Raw genomic sequence first — 17,046 nt, forward strand, 5'->3', positions numbered from 1 at the left:
ACACACACACACACACGTACCCACCCCCAACACCCACACACACCCCCCAACACGCACACACCCCACCATTGGGTTTGGCGGCAGCCTCTGGGCCCTGAGTGAGGCCCTTCTCCTCAGGCCTCAACGGTGGACGTGGATAATTAACGCTCTTCCTAAATGACGAGAGGGTTTAATTAAACGCGGGTGGAGGGGGGGGGCAACCAGGCCTTGAAGGTTGTCTGCTGGGCCAAAGCGTGCCCCTTTTTCTGGCTCTTCTGGGAGAAACGTGGTCTGTCTCTCTGCCTGACTTCCAAAACCACATCCGTCGTGTCCCGTCAAAGTGAGGAGCTCCCATTTCCTTTGGCTACGTGTTTCTGGCTTTTTCAGTGTTTTAGCCGTTTTCTTTTAGAGCCCTGAGCCTTTGTGTTACGTGGACGTTTTTCAGAATGATTTTATCCAGGTGTCACAACCGCTCAGGGCGAGAGGCCGGAGGAGTTGGGTGTGGGGGGGATAAACATATGGAAAGAAAAAGCAGAGCAAACCATGAAAGTTGTTATGGTTTGGAATCAAAAAACGCCAAGATGGTCCTTATATGGTTATTTTCTGGGGATTGAGGTTGAAGAGATGGATTTAAACCATTACCTGGTATGTTTCCTTCTGCCTTACTGTATTTACAGCGTTACTGGTAGGGTTGGGAGTTTTGAGGGGGTTGGATATTTGGAGGGGTTCAAGGCCAGGCTGGATGGGGCTTGGAGCAACCTGGTCTGGTGGGAGGTGTCCCTGCCCAGGGCAGGGGGTTGGAACTGGATGATCTTTAAGGTCCCTTCCAACCCAAACCATTACATAATTCTACGTGCTGAAGTTTTTCTTTCCATTTTTTTTAAATCCGGGGCGTTTTGTACCCTGGCGTAGACTGGCCATATGCCCCGTTGGCACATGTGGTATGACTACGAATATTTTAGCCATTTTTCTTTGGTTTTTTTCAAACACTTTGATAAATAGGTCTTGGAAATCACCTGCTGTGGTTAACATTTGTCTGGTGTTTGCGCTGCCTGGCTTGGGACGCTAAATTAGGACTTTGTGAGTTGCCCACAGAGCCTTCAAAGGGCAGCTGAAGAATTGACTTAAGGTTTAGAATTGTCCTCAGAGGGCTCCTTTGATGAATAAGGAGCCCGAGGCAGCTTTGCTAATTCAGGCAAACTAGTTGTATTCCCTGAATTTCCATGGAGTGAGTGGTCGAGTGTGTATTCAGGGATTCCTAGAAAAACTAGGGAATTTACAAAGTGCTAATTCTAAGAAGTAAGTCTCATTTCTTGTGAGTGATAATAAAAGCTGATGATAACCCAGTCATCATCTTCAGATACCCAACATACCCATTCCTGGTTCACAAAGAAATCTGGGGGTTTGTTGAGTTTTTGTTGGGTTTTTTTTTGGTCAGTCTTATAAATGCAACAAAGATGGTACGTTTTCAAAGCAGTGGGAAAAGTATCAGACCATAACTATTGTAAAGCATGGTTAGTTTTCTTCTTTTCTAAGACACCTTGATTCGTGTTGGAATTTGAGAAAGCTGTGTTGAAGTTGAAAATTAATTGGTGCATATTGACAGATAAGAACTTGTGCTGCTGCTTATTTATTAGGGGGTTTATAGTATCACCACCCACCCCCCAAAAAAAAAACCAAACCACTTTCTTTTTCCCCCTGCTCTCTTTTATTCGTTCTGCTTTTCCTTACTGTCCATCATGAAGGAGTGGTACCACTGCTGCTAAATTTCATTTCTTTTGTTTTGCTCTTCTTGCCAGAGGATCCCCGGGGTCGAAGGAATGCTAATCGTATTGAGTTGGTATGCAGGCTGGCCCAAAACCCTTCTCCTTTCTTTATGCCTTTTCTCCTTTCCTCTCCACGTTTTTCCAGATCACCCACTGATTTATGAAAACGATAACTGACCTTCAAATGTTGTCAAGAAGCAGTTTTAAATGAAGTTTATTCTCAGCCACGGCTCCGTGCGTCGGGTTCTAGGGATTGCATGATTTTGTACGTGCTGTTAATATAATAATACAGAGAATTGCAGCGTGTGTTTTCGGTTTAGTGTTGTAGGAAAGACCATTTGTAAGTAGCATTTTTGAGGATATTTCATTGGGGAGATGGGGTATTCTGTAAACAGACCTATAAAGATCACGCAACGTGTTTTGCCTTTGGAAAGTCAGGTGAAATGGTGTGATGATGTGAATTGAGCAGGTTCATGGGAGGGGACCAACGTGCTGGGGAAGGGTGCTGAGACTACGGGCAAATGTTTTCAGTTTAATGTAGTTTATTTCCCTGAGAATTTATAGCACTTAACATATTTTATTTTTCCTCTTTCAGATTACAGCAAAAGCAGCAGTCATTTTTGTTACACTTCAGTACAACGTTACCATTCCTGCCACAGGTGTGTATCTTGCAGGAGGTTCCTTATGTTGTGTTCAGACATCAGTGTGTCACCCTTTATAGACTGAGGGTCAAGTGAATGTGTCAATATGAATAGATACTGAGCAATTTTCGAGGACTCCACTTTATTTTTAGTAAAACTCCCTTTTAATTAGGTTAGGGGCAACGTTTCTGTTCTGCTGGGTTAATCATTAGTGCTGAAACACCACCTGACTGGTAGATAAGTTCACATCAATTCTTACTCTGGTTTTCTAAGTACCAATCTTTACTAGTCAAAGCAGGGTGATAGTTTAACATCACTTTATTGTCCCCTTTTGGTGCATTTGGGTAAGCTTCATAACTGTGCTTAAGTTTTCATATTTTATAGTACATCTTTCCAGAATCAATTTTAGTTTGTGGTTTGATGGAAAAGATGACTGTGAAGAATCTAGCGATCCAATTCATGATGGCAGTTTTAATTTGGCTACAAACTACCTGTGTTTGAAAGGTTTCCCTTTGAAAAAACAAACTTACTAGTGATTAAACCGTATTGGTGCCTAACAGTTAATTTTGTTTGTCTTTTAGAAGAACAATCTGCAGAAACAATCTCCCTCTATCACTATGGCATCAAAGACTTGGCTACAATATTCTTCTACATGCTTGTAGCAATAATCATACATGCTATAATTCAGGAGTATGTACTGGATGTAAGTACCAAATATTAATCCCTTTCATCAAGATAATTGTCAGGTTTTAATGAGACTTTTAAACTATTAACTTTAACGTTAAAGCTTTTAACTGTTAAAACATGCTTTGAAAGTTTTAGATGTTCTAATGCAGTTAACAGGTACGTGAGTGAAGTACTACAGCACATAAATAACAATGGGCTTTCTTTTCAGAAAATTAACAGGAAAATGCACTTTTCAAAAACAAAGCATAGCAAGTTCAATGAGTCCGGCCAACTCAGCGCCTTCTACCTTTTCTCCTGTGTTTGGGGAATAAGCATTCTGGTCTCTGTAAGTATGCTCTCTTCTGTTTGTATTAGGAGATTTCAAAAGCTTGGCTTATGTGGATGAGAAATAAGGAGGTTTGGGGCTTTTTTGGGGGGTTTTAGCTGGCTTTAATGTTAAGCAGGGACAAGTTTAGGGATTTGGTGTAGTGATAACTGAGTATAAAGTGCAATAGTGTTACTGTTTCTCAGTCTGAGTTAATTTGATTTACTGTCAACTGAATATAAGGTAAAACTTTTTAACTCTGTTAGGCTACTTCATTCTCTGTAGTTTTTCCTGTGTTGACTCATTAGGGCAAAATAAATGTTAAAAAAGCATCATACGTAGCATTTTGGCAGCCTGGGGAATGGGGGTGGTGGGAGATAGCTATAGGCTCAGGTGAGTGTGTGTTTTCAGATGACATACTGTTTGCTAGTGGTTGTGCATGAGCTAAGTTTCAGAGAAAGGGAAGAGTTCTGTGATTTTATTTTTTTCTTTAACATAATGACTGCTGAAAAGACTTACCTTCATTTAGCTTAAAACTTGTCAGCAGTTTACAAGGGAAGACTTATGGCTGTAGTGATGCTGAAATAAGAGTGTTCCTATAACACAGAGGTTATCTTGAATGAATGCTTGGTTTGTTTGGTTGCTTTCTATTTTTCTAAGCCAATACAGCTGTTGTTTGGTTGGTTTGGGTTTGTTTGTTTTGGGTTTTTTTTGTAAAAGGGAATATATTGATCTACAGTTTTTACTTGTGTAGATATGTGCATGTTTGTATGTATACATGTGCGTATACACAAATACGCACATGTATGTATATTCATTCTTGGATTTCTGACTAGGAAGTAACATCTTTGAGGGCTTATTGGGTTTTTTGTTTGTTGTTTTTTTTTTTAGGAGAACTATATATCAGATCCAACCTCTCTGTGGAGGGACTATCCGCACACTCTTATTCCGTAAGGCCTCTTCCTTAGAGGGTTGTTGGGGAGAGGAGGGAGTGTTTTAAACTTAGGGTGTGTCACACACAATTTGGGTAGAATAAGTAGTCTATAAAACTATTATTAGTCATTAATTTATTTTTGCTCTTATTTATGGAGGAGCTTGTTTCTCTGACAACTTATAGCATACAGAGTTCTCTTTCTGTAGGCTAATATATGAAGAATTATTTTTTTGCAAGTTTAATTTATCTTTTATGAATTTGTTTTTTAAAAAAATCTTACTTTTGAATTGGCTGGTAGGTGGAGTCTGTATTTTTCTTCCTTTAGAGACGTTGATTAAATGTAATAAAAAGTAATATTCTTCAATTCTTGCTGTATTGTACAGGTTTCAGATGAAGTTTTTCTACATCTTACAGTTGGCATACTGGTTTCATGCTTTTCCAGAATTGTACTTCCAGAAAACTAAAAAAGTAAGTTCAAAATGTAAATCAAAAGAATTCCAGACAAAGCAACTCAAACAGTGGAAAAGCTAATGACCTTTGGACTTGTAGAGTTATGTGCTACCTTGGATTTCCTACCCTGTTCTTATTTGTGTTACCCACTTTTCCTGGTGGAATTTTGGGTGCTCAAATGTCTATGTGAGAAGGTAGGGCTTTTTCTTTTCAGCTAAATCCTCTCTTTCTAATTGCAATAGAATATCTGTTTTGTAAATAAAAATGACTAGTGTTTCTCATCTCCTAAAAGAATTTTCTCTTAAGCAAATGAATGTGAGACTTTCTTTTCAAACTATTTTGTTTCTTGTAATTAGTAGCCTGAATAGTCTTACTGAAATCTAGAATTGCTTCATGAATTGTGATACAAGTGTAGAATATAAGCAGTAAATAATTTCATAAATTCAAGGAGTGTTGAAATCTGGGATTTTACTACTATCCTTAGCAGAAGTTCTGGTTAGTTGTGTATTGAGATTTTTTTCAGTGCTCAATTTTTAACAGCATTCTTTTTTTTCTTTTTTTTTTTTTTCCCCCTAAGGGTTTCCTCTGTTGGGGTTCTCAAAATACCGAGATTGCTGTCGATTTATTTTTTTTTTTTTTTTTTTTTCCTAGCAGTTTTTTTGCCTCCCTGGACTGATATAGGTAGTCTCTCTGCATGTTTTTTGCTCAGGCTTATTTTGCATATGCAGATTCCTTTTTAAGCTTTTCTGTTTTAAACTCTTCAAAGTGGCTTCACCAAGGGCAAGTCATGCCTGACTAATTGAGTGGCCTTCTGTGGTGGAGCAGCAAATCAAGGGAGGTGATTCTGCCCCTCTGCTCTGCCCTGGGGAGACCCTACCTGGAGCTCTGTGTCCAGCTCTGGAGTCCTCAGCACAGGAAGGACATGGACCTGTTGGAACGGGTCCAGAGGAGGCCACAAAGATGCTCCAAGGGCTGGAACCCCTCTGCTGTGAGGACAGACTGAGAGAGTTGGGGGGTTCAGCCTGGAGAAGAGAAGGCTCCAGAGAGACCTTATCGTGGCTTCTCAATATCTGAAGGGGGCATATAAGAAAGATGGAGAAGGCCCTGATAAAAAGGTCTTCTAGTGACAGGACAAGAAGCGATGATTTTAATCTGAAAGAGGGGAGATTAGATCAGATTTTAGGAAGAAATTCTTTGCTGTGAGGGTGGTGAGACCCTGGAAGAGGTTGCCCAGAGAAGCTGTGGCTGCCCCATCCCTGGAGGGGTTCAAGGCCAGGCTGGATGGGCCTTGGAGCAACCTGGTCTGGTGGGAGGTGTCCCTGCCCAGGGCAGGGAATTGAAACTCAATGATCTTGAAGGTCCCTTCCAACCCAAATCGTTCTGTCACAAAGCTGAAGCCCCCCTTGCTTGAATTTTAGGGAATCTCTCCAAAACATAGGAGTTTTTCATAAGCACAACTGAACATACTCTGCTTGCCACTGCAAGACAGATTTTTATTGTGATTTAGTGATTTTTTTTTTTACTTACAGATGGCACCTTCTGCTTTCCATGTGCTGTGCGTCTATACTTCATTTCATGTCTCTTCTTCTTTATTATTTCATCTTTGTGAAGAGTTAAATTGAGTGGCTCTGGCTAGAACCTGTCTTGAAGTGTGACCATTTGGCTTAGCATGACTGGTTAATGACATTATTCTCCGTATTTGCCAGTAACGATGTGCCAGAATCTTGGATGATCTTTATTTTTTAAAATAGATGTCAACACTTGGAAACCTTCTCATTTTGGTTCATAGATTGTGATTTTATTTTTGTAGCAATCTTATGGGCCACAAACATGCAGAACTGTAGGAAGTTACCTGATTATGCAGTAAGAAATACCAAATAAGTATTGTAATAGCTAGTACAAATCCACAGTAGTCGTATCAGATGAAAAAGGGCCCTTTTAAAAAGCATCCTTTGGATGCTTTATGTGTTTGCTCACAATAGTGTACATCTAAGATGCCGAATATTATGAGTAAGCAATAAGTTATGTGTGGGATTAGATGATCTAGGCTGAGTGATTCAGTGGCAGAACAGGCCATGTTATGTAGCTGATAAACCATGAAGAATTTCCAAGACCAGGGAGTAGTTTGTAATAATATAGGACACAATACAATAATGTATAACACTGCATATAAAGCATAATGACTTTTTTCTTCTCAATAGGAAGATATCTTTCGCCAGATTGTCTACATTGGCCTTTATCTTTTCCATATTGCTGGAGCCTATCTCCTCAAGTAAGTCAATTGTAAGCTTTTGCTGGCTTCATTCTCTGCCTTAAACATCTGACTAAATACCTGAATGTTTGTTTTAATTTGTTTTGATAGTCTGACCCATCTTGGACTTGTTCTTCTGGTATTGCATTACTTCGTTGAATTTCTTTTCCATATATCCCGTCTTTTCTACTTCAGTGATGAAAGATACCAGAAAGGGTAAGTGGGCTTCATCTTTTAAATTCACATAAGTTCTGTCTCAAAAGCCTTGTGCATTTAACTGACCAGAAACTAAAATTGCAAGGAAGTTCAGTGTTTCCTAAGAGGCCACAGTTCTGCAGACTACTTCTAGTATTTATATCTCTAAAACTGGGTTTTTTACCTTATTTAAGTAAATGTTAGTAGCGGTACAAAATGAAATAAAATCCTACTCTATGTATTAATATTTTTTAAGAGGTTTTGTAGAAGAAAGGAACAGAATACATTGCTTATATAGTTTTGTAGGTACTAATAATATGTTTATGTTCTGATACTAATGGAAAGCACTTTATTGCTTATACAGGTACTACTAATAAGTTTATGTTCTGATACTAATGGAAAGCACTTAGTGTTGAGTTGAAATCGGTTTGTTAATAAAGAAGGTTGTGAGGCAGGACTTCGCTTGCTTTTTCTCTTCTGTGAACATTAAAAATACAAGGCTAGTTTAGGATGGGTGTGAAATAATGAATTGAAATTCTCAAGTTTCAAACAAATTCACCTGGTGAAGGGTAAACATTTGCATTGTCAGTACTTGTATCATGAACGGAAAATTTATTTCGTGCTTGTGGTGTTTTTCTTTGTAGATTTTCACTGTGGGCAGTTCTTTTTGTTTTGGGAAGGCTTCTCACCTTGATTCTCTCAGTCCTCACTTTTGGCTTTGGATTGGCAAGAGCAGAAGATCAGCAGCTGAATTTCAGTACTGGGAACTTTAATATCCTGGCTGTCAGGTACAGTAACCCTGGAACAGCTTGCAAGTGTGAGCTATAAACCTGTGTTAAATACACAATGTAAACAGCAATGGTATTTAATGCTAATAATTCTGAATGGTTGGGTGTTTTTGGGCAACCAGTGGGATCAAGATGAGTATCTTCTGTAACAAACTTGCAAGGCACAGTGAAATGAAATGAAGAATTTACAATCTACAGCTGAGAAGTCTGTAACTGGTTACTTTTTTTTTTTTTTGGTCAGAAGGAAAAAAAACAATGAAAAGGAATATCCAATTACAGAGATTACTTTCAAATGTTTTAGAGTTAGTGAATTGAATTCTAGATATAATTGCAGTGAGTTTATAGAGGTCAGGGCATCATGCCCAGAGCTTCCTACCTCTCTTCCTCTGCCTTCATTATTAGTCTCCTATTGCTGCTGTGTGCTGCAGAATGTTCAGTGAACCACCTGGCCTTTTTTATGAATTAAATCCAGAAAAGGAAGTTATTAAAACATTGTCAATGTCAGCATTACCCTGCAGAACTGATGCTCTTAACTGCAAGTACAGTGAAATGAATTGAAGAATTTACAGTCTGCAGCTGAGAAATCTGTAACTGGTTACTTTTTTTTTTTTGGTCAGAAGAAAAAAAAACAATGAAAAGGAATATCCAATTACAGAGATTACTTTCAAATGTTTTAGAGTTAGTGAATTGAATTCTAGATATAATTGCAGTGAGTTTATAGAGGTCAGGGCATCATGCCCAGAGCTTCCTACCTCTCTTCCTCTGCCTTCATTATTAGTCTCCTATTGCTGCTGTGTGCTGCAGAATGTTCAGTGAACCACCTGGCCTTTTTTATGAATTAAATCCAGAAAAGGAAGTTATTAAAACATTGTCAATGTCAGCATTACCCTGCAGAACTGATGCTCTTAACTGCAAGACCCTCTTAAACTATTTTCAGCTGTTACTACCTGGTACCTTGAGAGTAATACTGAGGGAAAGAAATCCAGTGCTGCCCAGTTTTGATGGAGAAGCAAAGATTTCAGACAGTTGAGGGTGTCCAGCCTGGAGAAGAGAAGGCTCTGGGGAGACCTTAGAGCCCCTTCCAGTCCCTAAAGGGGGCTCCAGGAGAGATGGGGAGGGACTCTGGATCAGGGAGGGGAGCCAGAGGATGAGGGGGAACAGTGTCAAACTGAAAGAGGGAAGATTGAGATGAGATCTCAGGAAGAAATTCTTTGCTGTGAGGGTGGTGAGAGCCTGGAAGAGGTTGCCCAGAGAAGCTGTGGCTGCCCCATCCCTGGAGGGGTTCAAGGCCAGGCTGGATGGGGCTTGGAGCAACCTGGTCTGGTGGGAGGTGTCCCTGCCCAGGGGAGGGGGTTGGAACTGGATGGTCTTTAAGGTCCCTTCCAACCCAAACCATCCTATGATTCTATATCTAGTTTTGTTCAGTTGTGCTAAGCCCAGTCTCTCTATGTGAGCTAACTCAGAGTTAAATTTACTGATAAACCTTTACTTGCATTTTGTTTCTAGAATCAGCGTGCTGGCCTCCATCTGCATGACTCAAGCATTTATGATGTGGAAGTTCATTAATTTCCAGCTTCGGAGGTGGAGAGAGCATTCTTCTTCTCAGCCTCAGTCAGTGAAAAAGAAGTTCGTAACAGCTAAAGGAAAGACCTCCAGAAAAGAAAGAGGTTTGTATTTTTGGTTATCTTGTTACCTTCACTTCTCAATTTTAGGTAACAGAGGGCCTTTTTTTAAATGTAATTGCTAAAGAAAGATTTTATGTTTCACTTGCAAGTGAGATGACTCACTTACAGAAGCAGTATTGGTGAATGCTGTTGTTGTGGGTTTCTGGTTTTGTGGTGTTTTTTTTTAATTTAAAAAACTCACTACGTATTAGTTGTTTTGTTTTTCTCTTCTAATTGACTGAATGAAGGAATTACAATTTTTTTAGTTAATGAAACAGATTTTTATTATGTTTAATTTTTATTACTTGAGTGAATTTTGTCAACCTTCCATTTTGCTCTTTTAAAAAGGGAAGAGACACGTTTTTAGATCTGTTCTCCTAATCAATTATTCCTAAATTTTTCTTGCAATTAATTTCGAGTTTGTTTTTCATCACTGCTAAACTCTGAGGTTGCAGGGCAGTGAGTTCATTTGATAATCCAGTAAATAAGCTTATATTGGACTGGTTTTACTAAAAATGTTTCACTTTTTTTGGTATACTGAAAGTAATGTGTTTGAAGACCATTTGCACCAAGGACTGAGATTTATGGTCAGCAGAGATTTATTATTTTTTTTTTCAAGGTTCATTTTTATTAAAATGACGTGTTTTGGGAGTATTTCTGTACTCCCTTTTGATGACTTGTAATTATCACAATTTTGCTTTTATGTGTTGTTGAGTGTTTTTTTTCATCAGAAAATCCAGTTGGATTTTTTTTTTGTTTTGTTCTTTAATTGCATGAAGGTAGTTTCATATGTAGATGTCCATCTTAATCAGAGCATCACATTCATTGTGTCTTACGATGGGTTTGGTGGAATCAGTAACAGATATTTTTAGAGCGTAAATTTAACTGGCATTTTAATTAGTCAAAAATGTGTCTTTTAAAAATCCCTTAAACTGTTTCATTGGTGTAATTCGGTGTATTTGCTAGTTTTCACCCAACTTCAATGGAGACTTTCAAGTGGTAAAGGAATAGTGAAAAAGGCAGTTAATTGGATTTGTGGTTATATTCACAAAATAATTGAGCTACGCCTGTCTCAAAGACTGGGGATTTTTACAGCTTATTTTAAATGGGAAGAAAAGAACCTTAAAATGGGAAAGGCTAGTGTTATTCCAGATTCTTCAGAACACTTACACAAGATGCAGCAAGGCAGTGTATTTGAACTTTTTAAAATGTTTTGAGTTTTTTTGGCTATTTTGTTTTTGTGGTTGGGTGGATTTTGGGGAGCCAGGGTACAGTAAAACGTGGTACTTTTAGACTATGCCAAAAGCAAGAAATGACAGTAGTAAAATCCTACTGGTGATGTAGGTGGGGTACCCAGGCACATGCTGGTTCTTGTTCTTTGTTTTACTCACACTTGTTTTGCCTTAACCATTTAAACAAAATGAGATTTCAATTAGTTGGCTCAGAATTATAGAATAGGTGGAAGAGACCTTCAGGATCACTGAGTTCCAGCCCCCCTGCCATGGGCAGGGACACCTCCCACCAGACCAGGTTGCCCAAAGCCCCATCCAGCCTGGCCTTGGAACACTTCAGGGCTTGGATCTAGCATATTGTTCATAAGCTTCTTGATTTAAGAATATCACAAACTTTTTGAAAAGTATCCAAAGACCACTTTATATAAGCTTAAAATGGTGGTGGTATTTACAGCCCAATCCATTGGATGGACCTTTGTTCCTGTGTGACTAACTGGGCCTCTGTCCAGTCTCATCCTCAGATGTTTCCAATTTTATTATTTTCTTTTAGTTGCCTCTTTGCATAAATGGGAGCATTTTGGGGGTAGTGAGGGAGAGAAGGGAGATAACAGTTGTTTTAATGGATTTGCCACGCTCTGTAGTTACGTGCAACGCATCTGCAGGTGGAAAACATTAATTTAACCTTTTTTTTTTTGTACAAAAAAAACCCCACAACACGTGCTTGAAGTCAGAATAATACTGTAAGTCAGAGCAGAGGTGTTAAGCAGTAAGCATTACAGCTGGCCATGCACTCTGCTCTTCAGACTGGTTTATAAATATTAATATTAGATAAATATACTGTTGGGCAACATCCCTCCTTCTTTGGTTGCAGTGATGCTGAAAAAAGGGGATACTTTTAATTGACAGTGGTGTCATGTTGCTCTATTTCTGTAAATTGTGTGTATTATAATTCCATAGATTGTGGATCATTGTTCTACAGTGCAAAACTGGTAAAACTTGTGTTCTACTTCTATCTTATCTATGTAAAGATCTGCATCAGAATATAAATGAATTCAATATGCTGAAGTATATGCTTAAAAATTGTGTGTATATAAAGATTTCCTATATAAATGAAAAGCGTGTCAAGGTAAGTGAAGGAGTGCAATTTTAGCAAGAATTAAAATACGAAATAAGTGGGATAAACAGTAAAAAACAATACCAGGGAATTATTTGTATATTGTGTGTCTCCAAAATTTCACAGGATAGTCTCATAGGCAGGTTGAGTGTTTTACTTTTTAAGATAATATCTTCTGAAACATTATAGCTGATCTTGATTTTTCAGTGTAGATGTATGTAATGTACACATTTCAGTCTCTGGCCTATGTCAGGAAACCAGATTTTATCACAGTAAGCTTTAAATTTTGCACTTTGTAAAAACTTCACTCTAGTGTTGCATTAGGAGTGATAATGATGAGGTTTGACGTAGATGATACATCAGAGAAGAAGTTAAAAGGCCGTTTGTGTAGGATCTATGAAAAAGTCATAAAATATGGAGTCTCACTGTATTTAGAAATGTATTCTTCTTTTTTCTAGAAAATGGAATAAATGGAACAGTGACCTCAAATGGAGCAGACTCGCCTCGTAGCAGGAAGGATAAATCCTCGTAAAACTGGGTTTCGTTAAGTTAATTGACTAATGTCCCCAAAGAATCTGCTTTTTACATGGATGGCCCTTCAGCACTAGAGATGTTATGGATTAAAGAAAATGCAATTCATGTTTTTTGATTATTGCTGTTGTTTTGAGAAACTTTTTTTAAAAGCCATTTTGACTAAGGAAAAAGGTTTATCTGTCTTCAAATATTTGGGGGGGGGGGCGGGGAGGGACTTTTTAAATAACATTGACACTTTTTTAAACATTTATTGTGATGAAATAACTTCACTTAATGAGGATCACTGTTGCAATGTATTCTTTCCTTCCAGTTTTTGTAACCTTGGTGATATATGTTGTTCTGCCAACTTCACTTTTTCCAAGTTCTTCAAGTAATACTGCAAAATTGAAGTAAAAAAAAAAAACAACCCAAAACCCTTAGTGTGCGTTTTCAGATACTCTGGCTTTTCAGTTAATTACCTTGGTTCAAATTTACAGTTCAAATTGGGATTCTCAGACCACATCAGTAAAGGTCTTTATTTTTGTAGTTCTTAGCTACGCAATGTCCGCTCTAAGAATTGCCCCGTATCATTAAAACCAAGCTGAACTAATTGGAAATGTTGCAGAGTCTTCTTGTTTGTTGGTTAGAAATCTCCTAGGAGGAACAAAAAACCCTTTTTTTTTTTTTTTTTTTTTTTTTGAAGATATAGGATTTAGCACTTGAAAATTAGAAGGGAGCGTGTGTGGTGATAGAGAGCGTTGATTTGAGTAGCGCTGTTAACTCCCGTCCGTGCTTTTTAAAGTGTATGTTATCTTGGAGAATTAGTGTGTGTTGGACCTTCTTTGGAAAACTCGTCTGTCTAATTATTTTTAGAGGGTGGAGGTTCTTACAATGTTGGTGTCGTGATTGTTAATAGGAGGCGTTTTAATGCTCTGCCAAGAGGGAATTTGTTAGATAAACGGATCGAGTTGAGAAACATTCCTTTATTCTGACTGCTTTGCTTTGTTTCACCTCTGTTAGGAAATTAGTTTGATTTCTCCTATATATATTTTTATGGAAAAAAAAAAAAATATTTAAAAGCTACAACTTCTTAAAAATGATTTATGGTGCCCTTTGCTACAACTGGAAAAATCTTAATTTAAGATTTTTTTTTCCATTATCTGTCTTTCATAATTGTATTAAATGTGAAGCTTTGTCCAGTTAATTTTCCAGTTTAATATGCAGTTAATGTTTCCTCTGTACCCTTTTGTAACGGGTATAATTCAACCCATTTCACTTGAGAGAATGAGTTAGAGATTTAATTCCGTCTTAAGAAGAAGTTGCTTAAATTAGTCTTTCAAGTTAAGCCAAGTATTGGACTGCTTATTGATTGAGAGGAGTAATTATGAGCAATCAAGCTGATAAATAAAATAGTTTTAATTAAAAAGCTGTTATTAGAGTTGATTTTTATACCCAACAAAAATAATAAATCTGCATTCTGTATCTTCTCCAGTTCGGTTGCTTGCTCTACAGAATAAACGTTTCTAGTACAAAATCTTGACTACAAGTAACTATCCATTCTTCAATCGTTCAGCTCTATTTAGAGTTATTACAGTTTAATCTATTCTATATTTCAGCTAATTTGAGTCCCAGATCCCGAGTACTTGCTTCACAGCTCCTGAAGTGGATTTGACAGACCTGGATGATGTGCTTAGCTCCGGGGCAGCACCCCCTGTGATACACCCAATCTGCTCCCGTGGAGGTAGCTATAACCATATCTCGATTTGAAGAAATAAAACTCTTTTTTTTAAGTGGTGAAACTGTGAATCTATCCCATCTGGACTGTGAAACTGGAAAATTGGAACTTGGAAGTTTGGAGGGAATTGCCTACGTTAAATACTTCCTGCGCAAAAAATTACATTTCGCGTCTGTTTCTAAGAAGAGCTTTGTAGATTCCTTGTGCCTTGCTCTCGAGTTGTACCTTAAGCCAAAAAAGGGACAAATTTTTAAAGTTTCTAATCTGGTAATTTGGCTCTTAAATCACTTTGCTCGTCATACCTGCTTGTCCTGAGGCTGGTGAAATCCTAAAGGGTGGAGGAACAAACTGCGAAGGGCAGGCTTAAGGTACTTCTTGGGATCTTTTAAGACTTATTGGAGTCTGAGGGTTGTAATAGTTGTTTCCTGGAGGCAAAGTGTTTCTTGTAAACCTCGTTCTTTGGCGCAGTGGTCTGGAAGTGAACCTGAAGTTTACATTTCCAAAAACTTCAAAAGAATACAGTGTTCTTGCCTGTTCGTTCTGGTGTTGCTTTTTTTGTCTCCTTTTGGCCTTAATGGATGTTGTTGGCCTTTGGACTTTGAAAAAAAGCACTTTTGTTTCCATGATGGCTTAATCTTCATCCTTGCCTTATAGGAGTTGTTGCTTTCTGCCAAGTGATAGAGAGCAATTTCAGTTGTTCTAGAATTTGTATTTGGTATTGAAAGCCAGTTTGTCTCTTGTGTCATAACTAAAAATACATATTTATTCACTTTCGATGAGGCAAAAGCAATAACTTTTAATTTTCTACCTTGGGGTGGAAACCCCCATGAATTTAGAAGATTTTTGAGACTTCTCTTTCCGGTTGGATATTACTTGGTTCTGCATAAGATTACTGTTTGCCTGGATATGTTCTTTTGAATTGCTTAAAACTGATTTCCAAATTTTACTGCATTTTGGCTCTTTGTAAGCTGGGATTCAGTAAACTGGAAGAAGATTATAGTTGTCTAATCATGTTTTCTTAATTATGGAATCAGGAAGATTAGAAATGGAAATGACTGAAGAACTCATTATTTTATTCCTATGCCTAATAAAATCATTATTGCTTGGACTGTAGTAATTTATCCTGCTCAGTCACCAGGTCCCTCGAAGAGAAGGCTTTGTGTAGGTGGGTTTGAGTTGAGTATTTCTTACAGACCGTGGGTGGGGTTTGTTGGGTTTGGGTTTTTTCTTAAAACCCCCTCTTTTCTGCCCCATCTTGTCAGGACTTTTCAAGAATTACAAGAGATGACTTCAAACCTCAACCCCCTGCAAACATATGTTTGGTTTATGTGCCAGAATCTACTATCAAAACCAGTGTTTTACTTTCACTAAATAATTACGTGTAACTTCAAAGGGCAAACAAGAAATGTAGAGCAGCTGAAATTAATTTTCAGAGTTTTTTCCCTTTTATCTGGACACTTTCTCCTCTTGACTAGGTGCAAAGATTGATTTCTCCTGGGTGAACTATTGATGAACATGGCTCTTTGGAAATGCCACTCTTTGGGGTGATCCCATACCCAGATTTAGGGATAATCAAGGGATTTCATAGACTATTTCTGCGGGCATTAGAGTATGCTGAAAGTAAATGAAGTATGTTGGATAATGCATTTGGAAAATCAGTAGTTATTGGTAAGCTGTTGATAATTTTCCCAAACACCTTTTTTCTTTTAAAATTTTTGTAGTTTTTATGGAGTTATGTTACCCAGAACTGTAATAATCATTGTGGGACTTAACTGTACCTGAGGTGACTTTTGTTGGGGAGGCAAAACTCGATATTAAAGGTAAGGGAGCATTTTCATTGTTGTAGGTTGATGCCAAAATTGGGGCAGCTAACACAAACTCAAGTGTTTGTGTATAAGCAAGAAAAAAAGATGGAGGGAAAAGATGCCTCAAGCTCTGAGGCAGCTGCCCCTTCAACTGTGAGTTTGGTTGAAAATGATGCTCGGTTCCAGTATGAGGTGGGAGATCTTGTTGAAGGGCTTCAGTCCTCGGGACCAGGAGGGAGATGGTCTGTCTAGCTCATACGTGGCAGGCTGTTGACATGATCAAGGACTTTTGTCAGAAACCATGGGGAAAATGGAAATACTTGAGGTGCTATGCTATGAGATGTTTTATCTGTAATAGCTTTGGGATTTTCAGGCAGTGCAAGGTGATACTGGTGGTTTAGAAATAGGAATTTTGAAAATGTAGTTTTTCTTGGATCAAAAAGACAAGATTACTTTTTTTTTTTAGTAGCCAGGAAACTACAGCTTTTCTTTTGGTGTGGGTTTTAATTTTTTTTTCCCTCCCCATGAACCCTTCATGTACTGAAGTAGGTCTTCCAGAGAGCTCTGCAGGAATTGCACTGTATCCCTGTCTAGAGTTGTTTGGTTTCTCTCCTTTTGTTTCCTGTTTTCAAGAAGTTTCACCAGCTGCTTCCTAGGTCATACTTGGGTTGGGTTTCTTTGGTGACTCAGCCCCTGGGGCCCGTGTTGTAGCAGATGGGGACTGGCAGCTTCAATAGGCCCCCTGTGCCCTGTTGGTCTTTGCTGTCCTTTTTGTTCCCTGGGGAATATGTCAGTATTGAAGGGACGTGAGCACAGAGGAGGGACAGTCGTGACACATGTAACGTCCACAGGCCAACGAGAGCCTCCATCTAGAGATAGGGCTACAAAGATGATGAGGGGACTAGAACATCTCTCTGATGAGGAATGGCTTGAGGGACTTAGGTCTTTTTAGTCTGGAGATGAGAAGACTGAGATGGGACTTCATCAA

At 38.4% G+C, this 17,046-nt stretch overlaps 1 protein-coding gene across 1 annotated transcript in view; it reads left to right on the top strand.

Moving 5' to 3' along the window:
* TRAM1 (translocation associated membrane protein 1) overlaps window positions 1-14,052 on the top strand; it is a 15,200-nt gene extending 1,148 nt beyond the window's left edge. The window contains exons 2-11 of the mRNA XM_014961150.1: window positions 2,341-2,404; window positions 2,968-3,089; window positions 3,282-3,398; window positions 4,269-4,327; window positions 4,695-4,779; window positions 6,963-7,033; window positions 7,124-7,228; window positions 7,852-7,995; window positions 9,502-9,662; window positions 12,464-14,052. Of these exons, the coding sequence (XP_014816636.1) occupies window positions 2,341-2,404; window positions 2,968-3,089; window positions 3,282-3,398; window positions 4,269-4,327; window positions 4,695-4,779; window positions 6,963-7,033; window positions 7,124-7,228; window positions 7,852-7,995; window positions 9,502-9,662; window positions 12,464-12,537 (1,002 nt within the window). The 3' untranslated portion in view covers window positions 12,538-14,052. The remainder of the gene's footprint in view (window positions 1-2,340; window positions 2,405-2,967; window positions 3,090-3,281; window positions 3,399-4,268; window positions 4,328-4,694; window positions 4,780-6,962; window positions 7,034-7,123; window positions 7,229-7,851; window positions 7,996-9,501; window positions 9,663-12,463) is intronic.
* The last annotated feature ends 2,994 nt before the right edge of the window (window positions 14,053-17,046 follow it).

Source organism: Calidris pugnax, unplaced genomic scaffold (genome assembly GCF_001431845.1).
Source record: "Calidris pugnax isolate Ruff unplaced genomic scaffold, ASM143184v1 scaffold331, whole genome shotgun sequence".
Lineage (NCBI taxonomy): Eukaryota > Metazoa > Chordata > Aves > Charadriiformes > Scolopacidae > Calidris > Calidris pugnax.